The following is a 16,432-nucleotide window of genomic DNA, read 5'->3' as shown; positions in this document are numbered from 1 at the left end:
TGATTGTGTCCCACTTGTTGTTGATTCTTCACAAAAAAATACAGTTTTATATCTTTATGTTTGAAGCCTGAAATGTGGCAAAAGGTCGCAAAGTTCAATAGGGCCGAATACTTTCGCAAGGCACTGTATCAATCTTTCCACAACAGAGCCATCCTTATGTGTGAGGGTGCGTGTGCATGATAGTGATATAAAATATATGTCATAGCTTCCTTTTTCATGATCACAATTTTGTGAAACCCGAACCCTCCAAGATCCCCCCACAGTTCCCCAATAGCTGTCCCTCAACCATTCGAGATCCCTCCCTCAGCCCCCCCCCTTGGAAAAAATGTAATACAATGAATTCCATTCCCCACCCCCAAGAACCCCCCAATGCACCAACAACCAAGCTATTTAACTAAAGAGAAAAAAGGAAAAGACAGAAGAAATTAGCAAACAACAATGCAAAAAAATACAAATAAAAAATGTATACATTTAAAACAAAGGACATCAAGGACAACTGAAATCGTAACAGCAGGCCCTGCTTTATATGTTTGTGTGCATGTCTGGCACTATTACATCTATGTGTGTGTTCTTGTATGTGTTTATTTGAATGAGAGTGTGTGTATATGCGTGTGTACAAACACTTGCACCTGCATGTGACAAACTTTATTTGTCACATGCGCCGAATACAACAAGTGTAGATCTTACCGTGAAACGCTTACAAGCCCTTAACCAAAAGTGCAGTTCAATAAAGAGTTATTTACCAAATAAACTAAAGTAAAAAATGATAAAAATAACACAATAAAATAACAATAACGAGGCTATATACAAGGGGTACTGATATCGAGTCAATGTGCGGGGGTACAGGTTAGTCGAGGTAATTTGTACTTGTATGGTAGGGGTGAAGTAACTATGCATAGATAATAAACAGCAAGTAGCTGCAGTGTACAAAACACATGGGGGGGGGGGGGACAATGTAAATAGTCCAGTGGCCATTTGATTAATTGTTCAGCAGTCTTATGGCTTGGGGGTAGAAGCTGTTAAGGAGACGTTTGATCCTAGACTTGGTGCTCCGCTACCACTTGCCCTATGGTAGAAGAGAAAACAGTTTATGGCGGGTGACTGGAGTCTCTGAAAATTTGTTGGGCTTTCCTCTGACACCGTCTAGTATACATGTATAGGTCCTGGATGGCAGGCAGCTTGGCCCCAGTGATGTACTGGGCCATACGGTCTACCCTCTAGCGCCTTGCGGTCAGATACCGAGCAGTTGCCATACCAGGCAGTGCTGCAACCGGTCAGGATGCTCTCGATGGTGCAGCTGTAGAACTTTTTGAGGATCTGGGGACCCATGCCAAATATTCTCTTGAGGGGGAAAAGGTGTTGTCACGACCTCTTCATGACTGTCTTGGTTTGTTAGGACCATGATAGTTTGTTTGTGATGTGGGCACTCTCAACCCACTCCACTACAGCCCCATCGATGTTAATGGGGGCCTGTTCAACCCGCCTTTTCCTGTAGTCCACAATCAGCTCCTTTGTCTTGCTCACATTGAGGGAGAGGTTGTTGTCCTGGCCTCCTCCCTATAGGCTGTCTCATCGTTGTCGGTGATCAGATACTGTTGTGTTGTCAGTAAACTTAATGATGGTGTTGGAGTCGTGTTTGGTCACACAGTCGTGGGTGAACAGGGAGGACAGGAGGGGACTAAGTACACACCCTTGAGGGGCCCCAGTGTTAAGGATCGTTATGGTAGACATGTTGTTGCCTACCCTTACCACCTGGGGGCGGCCCGTGAAGAAGTCCAGGATCCAGTTGCAAAGGGAGGTGTTTAGTCCCAGGGTCCTGAGCTTAGTGATGAGCTTTGTGGGCACTATGGCGTTGAATGCTGAGCTGTAGTCAATGAACAGCATTCTCACATAGGTGTTCCTTTTGTCCAGGTGGGAAAGCGCAGTGTGGAGTGTGATTGAGATTGCGTCATCTGTGGATCTGTTGAGGCGGTATGTGAATTGGAGTGGGTCTAGGGTATCCGGAAGGATGCTGTTGATGTGAGCCATAACCAGCCTGTCATAGCACTTCATGGCTACCAATGTGAGTGCTACAGGGCGGTAATTATTTAGGCAGGTTACCTTATTTTCCTTGGGACCATGGTGGTCTGCTTGAAACATTTAAGTATTACAGACTCGGTAAGGGAGAGGTTGAAAATGTCAGTGAAGAGACTTGCCAGTTGGTCAGCGCATGTTTTGAGTACACGTCCTGGTAATCCATCTGGCCCCGCGGCTTTGGGAATGTTGACCTGTTTAATGGTCTTGCTCACATCAGCTACCGAGAGCTTTATCACACAGTTGTCCAGAACAGCTGGTGTTCTTGTGCATGCTTCAGTGTTGCTTGGCTCGAAGCGAGTATAACAGGCATTTAGCTCGTCTAGTAGGCACTGGGCAGCTCGCGTCTGGGTTTCCCTTTCTAGTCTGGGTTTCCCTTACTGGTTTTCAAGCCCAGCCACATCCGACAAGCGTCAGAGCCGGTGTAGTAGGATTCAATCTTAATCCTGTATTGACTCTTTGCTTGTTCGTTGGTTCATCTGAGGGCATTGCAGGATTTCTTGTATGTGTCCGGATTAGTGTCCCGCTCCTTGAAAGACGCAGCTATAGCCTTTAGCTCAATGCGGATGTTGCCTGTAATCCATGGCTTCTGGTTGGGATATGTATGTACAGTTACTGTGGGGACGATGTCGTCGGTGCACTTATTGATGAATCCGATGACTGAGGTGGTATACACCTCAATGGCCATTGGATGAATCCCGGAACACATTCCAGTCTGTGCTAGCAAAACAGTCCTGTAGCGTTGCATCTGCGTAATCTGATCACTTCCGTATTGAGCGAGTCACTGGTACTTCCTGCTTTAGTTTTTGTTTGTAAGCAGGAATCAGGAGGATAGAATTATGGTCAGATTTGCCAAATGGAGGGTGGGGGAGAGCTTTGTATGCATCTATGTGTGTGGAGTAAAGGTGGTCTAGAGTTTTTCCCCCCCTCTGGTTGCACATGTGACCTGCTGGTAGAAAGTAGGTAAAGGTTTGCCTGCATTAAAGTCCCCGTCCACTAGGAGTGCCGCTTCTGGATGAGCATTTTATTGTTTGCTTATGGCCTTATAGAGTTGGTTGAGTGCGGGCTTAGTGCCAGCATCGGTTTGTGATGGTAAATAGATGCCTACGGATAATATAGATGAGAACTCTCTTGGTAGAGAGTGTGGTCTACAGCTTATCATAAGGTACTCTACCTCAGGCGAGCAATACCTCAAGACTTCTTTAATATTAGACATCGGGCACAAGCTGTTATTGACAAATAGACACACACCCCCACCCCTTGTCTTACCAGACGCAGCTTCTCTGTCCTGCCGGTGCATGGAAAATCCCACCAGTTCTATATTATCCGTGTCGTCGTTCAGCCACGACTCGGTGAAACAAAATATATTACAGTTTTTAATGTCCCGTTGGTAGAATAACCTTGATCGTAGGTCATCGATTTTATTTTCCAATGATTGCACATTGGCCAATAGAATGGGAGTTTACTCACTTGCCTACGAATTCTCAGAAGGCAGCCCGACCCCCGCAACCTTTTTCTCCGTCTTTTCTTCAAACAAATGACTGGGATTTGGGCCTGTTCCTGAGAAAGCAGTATATCCTGCGGTTCGGACTCATCAGACTTGTTAAAGGAAACAGCTTCTTCTAGTTCGAGGTGAGTAATCGCTGTTCTGATGTCCAGAAGTTATTTTTGGTCATAGGAGACGGTAGCAGCAACATTATGTACAAAATACGTTAGAAAATAAGTTACAAACAATGCAAAAAAGCTAATAAAATAGCACAGGTGGTTAGGAGCACTTAAAATGCCAGCCATCCTCTCTGGCGCCATTCTACACTCCTTAGTTTACATTACAAACAACAGATATGTGGAATGGGTCACACAGTGAGACTTGATATATGAGAAAGGAGTATCCCCCAGCCATACAGCATTTGCTATGAAGACTGTTCTTATTGCACAGAGTTTGGCACCTAAGACAAGGTTCCCCTCATCATTTTCCATACCCGAGCCATCTCTCTCTGGTACCTCATAATACACAAACACCATTTCAGTCTATGAATTGCAGGCTCAGTCAGACTGGAGCCATCTTCCTCACATGAATGGAATATGGCTCCTTCGATTCATCACCAAAGGCATCATAAATCGATTTACTAGGCAATTCAGTAAAGAACAAATTCTTATTTTCAATGACGGTCTAGGAACAGTGGGTTATTGCCTTGTTCAGAGGCAGAACAACATATTTTTTACGTTGTCAGCTCGGGGATTTGATCTTGCAACCCTTCGATTACTAGTCCAACACTCTAACCACTAGGCTACCTGCTGCCCAATTACCAGAGTTAAATCTCAAAAGCTCTTCTCAATTCACACAGACACAATAGAGTTCTAAGAACCCTATTCTGTTGCATAAAACAACCATTTGATGTAATAACAGTATTGTAACATAATCTTGTAATTTCGGCACCATAGTGCTAAGGGTCATTGTCCTGTTGACATCACCATGCTTCACCGTAGGGATGTTGCCAGTCTGAGGTCCTGAGAGCTCTGGATCAGGTTTTCATTAAGGATCTCTCTGTACTTTGCTCTGTTTGTCTTTCCCTCGATCCTGACTAGTCTCCCAGTCCCTGCCGCTGAAAAACATCCCCACAGCATGTTGTTGCCACCACCATGCTTCACCGTAGGGATGGTGCCAGGTTTCCTTCAGACGTGACACTTGGCATTCAGGCCAAAGAATTCAATCTTGGTTTCATCAGAACAGATAATCTTGATTCTCATGGTCTGAGGGTCCTTAACCTCTCTTGGGTAGGGGGCAGTATTTTCACATCCGGATGAAAAGATTGCCCAAAGTAAACTGCCTGTTACTCAGGCCCAGAAGCTAGGATATGCATCTAATAAAACTGTTAATATTATGTCTGTGAGTATAACAGAACTGATATGGCAGGCGAAACCCCGAGGACAAACCACCCCCCCCCATAAAAAAATTATGCCTACCTGTCGCGCCCTGGCCTTAGTTATCTTTGTTTTCTTTATTATTTTGGTTAGGTCAGGGTGTGACATGGGGGATTTATGTGTTTTGTCTGGTCTAGTCTAGGGGTTTTGTATGTTTATAGGGTGTGTCCTTTCTAGGTGTTTATGTAAGTCTATGGTTGCCTAGATTGGTTCTCAATTAGAGGCAGGTGCTTATCGTTGTCTCTGATTGGGAACCATATTTAGGCAGCCATGTTCTTTGGGTATTTTGTGGGAGATTGTCTTCTGTCTTTGTGTCTATGCACCAGATAGGACTGTTTCGGTTTTCACATTTGTTGTTTTGTATTTTGTAAGTGTTCTCATTAATCGTCTATATTAAACATGCTGAACATTAACCACGCTGCATTTTGGTCCTCCTCTCCTTCAACGGAAGAAAACCGTTACACTCCCACTGTTTTCAATGGCTGTCACTTTTATTATAAAGTGAAGTCCTCCCAGATTGCAGTTCCTAGGGCTTCCACTAGATGTCAACAGTCTTTAGAAAGAGTTTAATGCTGTGATTTGTGATGTAACTGGGACCTTTTGGAGTGCCAACAGAAGAAGATCAAAGGTAAGGCATTTATTATATCGCTATTTCTGACTTTCGTGTCGCACCTGCCTGGTTGAAATACGTTTTTCATGCTTTTGTATGCAGGGCGCTGTCCTCGGATAATTGCATGGTGTGCTTTTGCCTTAAAGCCTTTTTGAAATCCGAAGTTAAGCTTTATTTTGATGTATTACACTTGTGATTTTATGAAAGTTAAATATTTATAATTCTGTAGTTTGAATTTCGCGCTCTGCAATTTCACCGGATGTTGCCCATAAGAAGTTATTAAGGTGCCTTTTGGCAAACTCCAAGCAGGCTGCCATGTGCCTTTTACTTAGGAGTGACTTCCATCTGGCCACTCTACCATAAAGGCCTGATTGGTGGAGTGCTGCAGAGATGGTTGTCCTTCTGGAAGGTTTGTCAATCTCCACAGAGGAAGTGTGGAGCTCTGTCAGAGTGACCATCGGGTTCTTGGTCACCTTCCCGACCAATTGCCCTTCTCACCCAATTGCTCAGTTTGGCCGGGCGGCCAGCTTTAGGAAGAGTCTTGGTGGTGTCATGACTGGCCTGTAAGGATCAGGTTACCATGGATGACAGTTCTACAGAGGAATCTCTCACTCCCGCAGAGGGGGAGAGGTATAAATGGGAGGGGTTATGACACCTCCCACCAACTGTAAATCTTAAGGCAGCTGACGAATCCTGTGTTCTGTTAGTGTTTGGGGCTGGAATGTCTTTGTGGGCCTTCTGGATAATCTACCTCAGAACTGTAACATGCAATAAATAGACTTTGGGACATTATATTTCATCAGCCGAATTGGTGGTAACAATGATAGATGAAATGTTGTTTTTGTTATGTTATTATAAGTTAAATGACAACGTTATAATGAAAACATTGTAACTTGAAGAGTTTTTATAATATGTACATGATTTTTACATACTGTGCATTGTGTAGAAAATACACTAATCAAAGAGAATGTTTTTGTAAAGATGAACTTTGATGTTTAGTTGTCTAAACGAGATCCTGGTAAGTTCTAATACCTTGCCTTGTATTGAGCCACGCCCCAGGGAACCCAGAGAGCATGTCATAAAGGCAGAAACGCCCCTTTGTGACCCGAGGGTATGAAACATGTAAGTTAAGAATTTACATACCAGACTAAGTTGACCGCGTGCTGCAGCCGGGGTCCACAACTACCCCAAAACACAACACGAGGAAGAGGACAAAGGAACCTCTTAACAATCAAGGCTACGGTTGATTATTATATCTAAGAAGGTGAATTCAAGAAGGACCAACCGGTTATTCTCTTCAAGTCATTGGTTGTCTACACGGCCCTCCTACCCAAGCTGGGAGCGTCTACACGGCTGATTAGCCTCCTCAGAAGCCCACTCTCACAGAACAAGTGCAAGGAAGAAAACTAAGAAAAAGGACATTGTGACATCGGGTGGACAATCAGAAGGAGACGCAGCCATCGAAATAAATACCTAATGGAGACCTTCAACAAGTAAATACATTCATTATAATTCTGACCCATAAGAGCGACAGTTCGGGGCAAGGTGTTAGGGCTAAACTAAGCATAGTTTACAAATGTATCCAAGTGTGCTTTTCTCACGTGCACTCTCTCTCTCTCTCTGTTTCTTTCTTTAAATCTCCATTTTGTGTAACGTGTCATATTGTGTTGGTCCGCTAGAGACCTGTTGCCATTGTATGAAGTTCTAACCAATGACCTAGACTGTTTATGTATGTGTATCTTATATTATCATCTAGCTTGTTAGTAAATAAAGTATCAACTCAACTGGTGTGGTACGGAATGATTTAGTGAGACCCGGGTTTGTGCAGATTTACGAATTATGCGACGTTCAAAATGAGACTGATTAGGAAATTAATTAATTAGTCACTGCTATGATATCGATAGTTTGATATTTTTTTAGCTAATTTGGGAAACAGTAACTTTATTAAACAAACTTTTCCCATGGTGCCCCAGGTTGAGTTCATGGTTACCTGATTAATTTAATTAAGTAATTGTAAACATAGTTTATTATTCGATGAATAGCAGTCGTCACATTAATAATACAAACGTCACGACAGTGGTTCCAAACTTTTTCCATCTAAGAATGATAGTGGCCACTGTGTTCTTATGGAGCTTCAATACAGAATAAATATTTTGGTACACTTCCCCAGATCTGTGCCACGGCACACAATCCTGTCTCAGACCTCTAAGGACAAATCCTTCGACTTCATGGCTTGGTTTTTGTTCTGACATGCATGGTCAACTGTGGGACCTTATATAGACAGGTCTGTGTCTTTCCAAATCATGTCCAATAAATTGAATTTACCACAGGTGGACTCCAATCAAGTTGTAGAAACATCTCAAGGATGATCAAAGGAAACAGGATGCACCTGAGCTCTATTTCATGTCTCATAGAAAAGGGTCTAAATACTTAAGGTGTTTCTGTTTTTAATTTTTAATACATTTGCAAACATATCTAAAAACCTGTTATCACTTTGTCATTATTAATGAGAGCAAAAAAGTATTTTAGAATAAGGGTGTAATGTAACAAAATGGGAAAAATGGGAAGGGGTCTGAATACTTTCCGAATGCAATGTAGGTGTTTGTAACCTTCCTGTGTTGTTTTTAAGGTGAGGGAGATTCTGACGGCCCTGGGCCTGCTTGAGTGTGCGAAAACTCGAACGTCACATCTTTCAGGGGGGCAGAGGAAAAGGCTGGCCATCGCCCTAGAGCTTGTCAACAACCCTCCCATCATGTTCTTTGATGAGCCCACCAGGTCAGAAGGTCCTATTGTACATCGTATAGAACACATGCATGTGTGTCAGTGGCAAAGAAAGTCCTGAATGGATTATAACGTGCCACGGCCTAAGCACACTGTACAGTCCATATTTAGAGTCAATGCTATTCTTTCATAAGATGTACAGGCAATACAACGTCGTTGTTAAGTGTAGGTGTTATTTGTGTTCCTTTTTGTGTGTTTTTTTCTGTCTTGTTTGTGTTTGTGACTGCTATGATGTATACTCCACTGCTATAGTGGAAATGTCCTGTATTTACCAAATCATGAGACCAAACCACCACACAAGTCAGAGTTATCATAAAGTCCATCTTTAATTATTATAAACTCCATCACAACCCTGTGACTCTCAGATCAATTCAGTGTCTATCAATGAATTCTCCGAGAGTGCTTACAAAACAGTTCTTAGTATCATTTATAGCCAAGACACACCCATCTCAACTCATGACGAATAACATACCTTAAGGGAACATTTCGGCATTTCGTGTATGATTAGTGAAAAAGTCCATATTGCAAATGTACGGTCCCTTACTAGACGTCCGAAATCGTTTGTAAAATTTGCGGTCGGCGTCGGGCCGTGCGGTAGGGCCGGACCAGTCATCGAATGAACTTTGTCGGACATTCGGTTTCCGTTTAATAAAATAAACAAGTTTTGGACCATTTTTCCGCTATCCCGGAAATTCCCACCAGAGGGCATACAGAATCATATGGCAATTTGGCAAAACATCACGAGTCACGACGGGGCCTTATCTCAAAAACGGAAAATATTTAGAAGCCGAAACTTGGTGAGCGTAGGTTTGGCATAATGGGCAGTTGGCCCCGAACGGGATGGCGTCTAGGCCTCAACGGTTTTTGAGTTATGGCCATTTTTCTGGGATTAAAGGTCCAAAATGAAAATAGAGAAATTATTTTTCCACTTCAGGTCAAAGTCAAGGAGCCTCCGGTGTCAATAAAAAAAGAACCAGCCATTTATCTATCGTCATTTAAGAGAAACGGAGCAATGACAAATTGGTGATGTTCACAAATAGGCAGGTTTTTTTTCCCACGGTTACAGATCCAGTTGCAGGGTGTTCATACGAATCTTTTTAAAGTGTGCTGCGGAGCGCTGCGACATTTCTGTGATTTTCTATGATTTTCTGAAATAACACAATAACTCAGTTCTTAACGTAAAGACTTAAAACTCCGGATTATGTAAAGGCATACCCCAATCAGGATATGAGTTTATTTATAGCTTCCTGTGCCAACCAGAAGTGCCTTAAATGGTGTCATAGTGGCTGTTTCCAAGGGTTAAAAAGGTCAGATCTTTTCAAAACTTCAAATGTGTGATTAGGCAACCCCCATAAATTGTAAGTCAGTCATTTCTCCCAACAGATGTCAAAGAAAAGCTCTCACACACACACACACACACACACACACACACACACACACACACACAGCAAGGATGGAGTGACAAAGTGCGGTGCTTAAAGACACAGAGAGCAGGCAATGCAATGCATTACCATAATCCCTAGGCCGTGCCGAGTTCAACGAGATATCCCGCTTGACCGTAGCTCGCTCGGTCTAGGCGCAGCGATCATTAGAATAGTAGGCCCAAAATGAAGCCTGCCCCACAATGTCATTTGCTTTTGGGTGACAGTGAGAGAACCGTTAGGGTGAGAAGAAAAATTCCACCACAGGAATGTTCCTAACGTCCTCCCGATCTGAACAAGCCTAACCTTGACCGTGTGGCATTAACCCTTCACAGTAAAACAGGGTTTTTTGATCTCACAGATTAGTGACATCTCTCCCCATAGGAATACATTGCCTGCACCACAAAATTCAACCTGAAGCCTATATGGGTTATGAATGCCGTATGAACCTGTCTTCGGTACCAGTCCATCAGGCCACTATGAGGTCTACCTGTGTTGATTCTAAGCCTCCTGGACCAACCGGAAGTGGTTAAAATGCCCCTAAAAGTGTATATCCATACCCTGCCTGCAGTTTGACAGACATAGTGCATTCAATCCTGTGTAAATCAGTCAGTTCTTAATGTAAGGACTTCTGTAACAGCATACCCCAATGAGGATATGTGTTGATTTATAGCTTCCTGTGCCAACCGGAAGTGCCATAATTGGTGTCTCAGGGGCTGTTGAGGGGTTAAAAAAGTCTGATCTTTCCAAAACTTCATATGTGTGATTAGGCAACCCCCATGAACTGTAAATCAGTCATTTTTCCCCAAAAAATTCAAAGGAAAAAAAATAAATCAATCACACTAAAACACAACTTGGAAGGAGGGACATATTGGGGTGCGTAGAGACAGACAATGGCTGCAATAGTTAGCTTTGTTCGAGCTAAAAAAGAACCGTCAGACCTAGAGTTCCGAAACTTTAGAAACCTGTTCTAGACCTCCCGTCGATGGTGCGTGGTGAGTTACGTGGCTCTAGAAGGTTCTCGGACCGAGAAACAGCCTCGTACATTTGCAATACTTTCAATTCATTTTTGCATCACGAAAATGACGACATTTAGAAATGTCCCAGAGTCGCAAGACTAGGTGCATTGCGAACGTCTCGGCCCATATAGACAGACCCCAACGTTTCTGTCCGATAGCTCATTCAAGGACCCCGTAGCAAGTCATGGAAAATAGTGGATTTTCAGCACCAATTATTGTTTTTCCTCGGACACCAAATGACCTATCGAGCCGAAACTTGGGATTCGGGGTCGCCTCAGCTAGGCCAACACATAACATAAGAAATGGACCCGCAGCTAGAACGTAACTACGTGTTTTATGTTTTTTTTATGGTTTGAACCGAAGGCGTTGTGAATTTTGGGCCAGCTCTGAAGTATGTAATAGTTGGCTACTAAACGAGTTGGAAAAAATGGGTTTGGTGTCAGTTTGTATCAGTTTGGTGTCAGAATTATATCTAATTGACTGATGGACTCTTGTCCACTTGACTCTTGTACATTTGCAATATGTTTAACAGTGAGGTACCATCACCAAAAGCAACATTCTGAAATCTACCCTAATGAGCGATTGAGATGAACCAGAATCACTGCAAAGCCATCCCGAGTTCATCGGGCCAGTCAATTTCACATTCCTGCAGGATTTTTATAGCATGACAAATTCGTGATGGTACCTGCCCATTAAAACATATTGCAAATGCACAGTGACTTTGAAAAAGTAAGGAAACAAACAAAAAAAATCAAAATACATTTTTTTTGGGTTACCAGTTGCACATTTTAGATCACCAGTTGCACATTTCAGATCACCAGTTGCACATTTCAGATCACCAGTTGCACGGAGGAAAATCGTTACTTTTGACTTTGACTTTTGACTTACTATGACATATTGCAAATGGAGAAAACATATGCCTTATGCACAAGTAAAACAAAAAAAATTATGATAATACAAGTTGACAAAGGTATAGTTTGAGCAAAGTATAGTTTGAATTTTGAGCATGACAAATTCGTGATGGTACCTGCCCATTAAAACATATTGCAAATGCACAGTGACTTTGAAAAAGTAAGGAAACATAAACAAAAAAAATCAAAAACATTTTTTTTGGGGTTACCAGTTGCACATTTCAGATCACCAGTTGCACATTTTAGATCACCAGTTGCACATTTCAGATCACCAGTTGCACATTTCAGATCACCAGTTGCACGGAGGAAAATCATTACTTTTGACTTTGACTTTTGACTTCCTATGACATCATATTGCAAATGGAGAAAACATATGCCTTATGCACAAGTAAAAAAAAATAATAATATGATAATAAAGTATGACTAAAGTATGACTAAAGTATGTTGATAAAGTTCTTATACATGTGTTATTGACACAAAAATCGAAAGAATTTTGAAAAACGGTCCAGAAAGCACTTTAAGGATGTGAAGTTTTTTACCAAATTTTGACATTTTTGACTTTTGACTTCCTATGAAATCATATTCCAAATGGAGAAAACATATGCCTTATGCACAAGTAAAAAAAAAAAAAATATGATAATAAAGTATGACTAAAGTATGTTGATAAAGTTCTTATACATGTGTAATTGACACAAATCGAAAGAATTTTGAAAAACGGTCCAGAAAGCTTGGATTTTTGAAGTGTTACAATTGGCAATTGCCATATGGCATTTGCCATATACTTTGCACGAATCAACGCCGCTTTGGGTGGTATTGGACATCGTGTATATGGTTTGTCCAATGCCAATATTTTGCCATTCATTTTTGTACAATTCAGGGGGGTATTCCCTTACAGATCTTAGGAACATTACAAAGGAAGACTTTACTTGAGAGAGGAGTATCCCATAGCCAGACAGCATTAGCTATAAATTATCGTTCAGTTTGCTCTCCTAAAACGAGGTTCTACTTCTCGTTCTTGGTACAACATAGTACCAAGACATTACCTCATCCACTAGCATATATCAAATACACCCCTCCTGGACAAGATCACAGAGACACAGTGACTGGCACACAGACATTGTGGAGCCTAGAGATAATTGGTTCCCCCTCAATCACCCCTTCACATGGTTTAAAAGATATGTTTACATATCAAGCTTGACCTCTCCCCTTTCTGTGGCCCAAGTAACTGAACCCTGACAGAGAACAGATAACTGCAACCGGCCAACACTATTATCCAAAAATAGACATTCTAATGACATATCTCACATAAGCATGTAATAAAATGAATAAAACATTTTAGTTATAAATGTTACCTAAATAATTCTGATTCTGCTAACGACAGTGTCCCCACCAAAATAAATCTGAAAGAACAATTCCAATGTTAACCTATCCTCTTTTGGAAAAGAGGATGCAATTGAATATCGTTTCTCCCAGTTGGCTTCTGGTTAGGAAAGACTGAATCTCATCAGGGGCACAGATTAGTCCCAAAGTCCTTAATGGCCAAAAAGCAGCCTTTTATCTTTCTTTGGTTTCGATTTGTACGATCTGTATGGATTTGCCTACTCCTGAAGCGCACACTAAATTGTCTCTTGGCACTGTGATAAATCAAGTGTGAAAATGACCTTACAGTAAAGTACATTTGTTGTTTTTGTTGCCTGGGATTAGGAATATGATTTTATGTGATTTTTGAATGACTACCCCTCCCTCTGTCCCCCATACATACAACATCTGTAAGGTCCTTCAGTCAAGTATTGCATTTCAAGCACAGATTAAACTACAAAGACCAGGGATATTTTTTGAAAGCCTAATAAAGAAGGACAGTGATTGGTAGGTGGGTAACAATAACAAATCAGACATTTGAATATATCTTTAAGCATGGTCAAGTTAATTATGCTGTGAATGGTGTAGTAATCACCCAGATGCATTAAAGATTCCGTCCTCCTTCTGAACTGAGCTTGCAGGACAGGAAGGAAACTGCTTAGGGATGTAACCATGAGGCCATTGGTGATTTTAAAATAGCTACAGAGTTCAATGGCTGTGGATGGGAGAAAACTGAGGATGGATCAACAACATAGGTGTGACGCCGCAATAATGACCTAAATGAGTGAGTGAAAAGAAGAATGCAAATATACAGCGTAAAAATATTCCAAAACATGCATATGTATGAAACATGGCACTAAATTAATACTGCAAAGGGATACACTTTTTGGCCTAAAAGCAAAGCCTTATGATTGGGGCAAACACAACACATCACTGAGCCTCCTTATTTTCAAACATGGTGTTGGCTAAAACATGATATGGCGATGCTTGACATTGGCACAGACGGGAGTATGGAATTGTTTTAAAAAGATCATACATTCATTATCCTATTTCATTTTGAATTTTAAGACACCTTGAAGTATCAACATTATTTATTTAAAAAAGATTTGATTAAATGTTTTATTTGGCATTACTGCTATTGGCCCATACAAACGCTTTGAATAACAGGTTTACTACATGGAATAACAGATAGAGTTTTGGGGGGACTAAAGGAGGTTTGTTCTGAAGTGTCTGTTCTATATCTGAGAGACACTCTTGGCATTCTCTCAACCAGCTTCATGAGGGAGTCACCTGGAATACATTTCAATTAACAGGTGTGCCTTGTTAAAAGTTCATTTGCGTTTGAGGCAATCAGTTGTGTTGTGACAAGATAGGGGTGGTATACAGATGATAGCCCTATTTGGTAAAAGACCAAGTCCATATTATGGCAAGAACAGCTCAAATAAGCAAAGAGAAATGACAGTCCATCATTACTTTAAGACATGAAGAAGTGCGGAAAAGTCAATGCGGAAAATGTCATGAACTTTGAAAATGTAGCCCAAATAAAAGCTTCACAGAGTTCAAGTAACAGACACAGTATCTCTGGGCGGCCTGGCATTTCTTCTGTGTGGCAGTCCTGGAGGAAGTGTGCGACCACGCACATGCGCAGTTTAGAGGGAACATTGTTCATAATCAGCGGCGACCCGTTGCCAGCTAAACAGGTGGGGCTCTGAATGGCCTGTTTTACATGCATTGATACATGTCACATATCAGTTTGCAAACAATATAAAAAATTAAGAATTTAGTTTATAAAGCCGCATGTCTCTTTTTTGCTTTCTTGAGTCAGGCAGGTGTTTCAGCCTAATCTTAGTGCTTTCTGTGGTGGTGGGGTAACCAGCAGAAAATACGGAGCAAAGGGGTTGGTAATGTTCTCTAGATGCACCGTGATTGGCTCAGTGTTCTGTCACTAATGGGGACACTATGTCACCGCAAAATCTATGGGGAGACCTCAAAAATTCAAGCCACTTGGGTGCTGCGATAGAGTTACTGTACATTAGAAGTGCCCATCCAAGAAGGCTCAAGGGCATTGGCCACAGATAAAATGACGTCAAATCACGATATATCTACAGTAGCTTTGATTGGACTGATCAACATCATACTTTAAAAATCTTAGCTAGCAAGCTAGAATTCATCATCATGAATCAGGTCAACAATCTACTGGCAAATCCTTTTCAATCCTTGTCATATAAATATAAATTCTAGATAAAACGTATCGGTGCTCATCAGCCATTGGACATAAACATTACACAACAAGATGTAAATCGCAAATTCAACAATGAGTGGTTTGGAGGGAATCAGTGGCTAACAGCAGGCATTGCAAAACACCCACTAGCCTGCTATTCAGTGGATTGGATGTGTGGTCCAAGTCTGGGTTTTAGGGTTTCTTTTACAAGTTTAAATAGATCCAGCTTGACTTCTGCCGCTTTCAAAACAACTGGAAACTCGGAAATGGGAAATCTCAGACTTCAGTGGGTTCAAGACAACTGGGAACAACGAGCTCCGACTAGGAAAATACATTTTGAATGGTCATCCAACTCGGAATTCCAAGTCGTGGACTCTGGCCTCTTATTTGAGCTCCGACCTGAAGATCACTAACATCATGATTCGACCTTGTTTTTTCCGAGTTCCTAGTTGTCTTGAAAGCACCATAAATCCAGAGAATGATAGACTTTGATGACAAAATTTGCCCACGAAGGACCGCCACACCACCTTCCTGTTCAAGTGAGCACAGCACAACAAGGTGAGTCCAAAAATGCCTTGTATGCTGCTGCATAAATGATGTTATATGCCAGAGGTATGCCAGGGGTACTGTAGCTAAGAAAGTCATACTAAGTTTATGTTGTGCTAGTAGCCCATGTACCTCATCCCAATAATTTGGTCCCTTTTCCTCTCATAATTTAGCCTACTGTTCTGACTTGGTGGTGCACATTTAGCCTATAGCATGTTTTAGAGAAATGTCATCATCGAATATTGTAAGAGCTTTCATTGTCTGCTTATATTCCCCCTTTATTTTTCCTATGGTTCTGACTTGGTGTACACAGAGAATACTGTAAGAATGACCCATGTTCTGAATTGTCGCTGTACATTTAAAAAGTGCTGAACAAATATGACTATGTCCGTCCTAGTTCACTCATTAACGTCTTAATCAAAATTACATTTAGCCTCTTATCCTCTCACCATCCCATTACGCCATAGTTGTAATTGTCAGTAAAAAATCAAATTTGTTTAAGCAAGTCAGACATATCAGCTATGTTTTTTTTAAAGGCAGTAAATAAGGCTGAATGAACTGTTTCGCTA

General features: G+C 41.5%; 1 protein-coding gene across 1 annotated transcript in view; it reads left to right on the top strand.

Annotated features, from left to right (window-relative positions):
- Window positions 1-16,432, top strand: part of LOC110503512 (ATP-binding cassette sub-family G member 1) — a 60,918-nt gene that overhangs the window by 29,582 nt on the left and 14,904 nt on the right. Inside the window, exon 6 of the mRNA XM_021581856.3 lies at window positions 8,235-8,380. Coding sequence (XP_021437531.1) covers window positions 8,235-8,380 — 146 coding nt within the window. The remainder of the gene's footprint in view (window positions 1-8,234; window positions 8,381-16,432) is intronic.

The sequence above is a fragment of the Oncorhynchus mykiss genome, chromosome 24 (genome assembly GCF_057628025.1).
Source record: "Oncorhynchus mykiss isolate SJ-2025 chromosome 24, ASM5762802v1, whole genome shotgun sequence".
Classification (NCBI taxonomy): Eukaryota; Metazoa; Chordata; class Actinopteri; order Salmoniformes; family Salmonidae; genus Oncorhynchus; species Oncorhynchus mykiss.
Note: the sequence above shows the minus strand (reverse complement) of the source record. Positions and strands in the feature narration are given on the sequence as shown.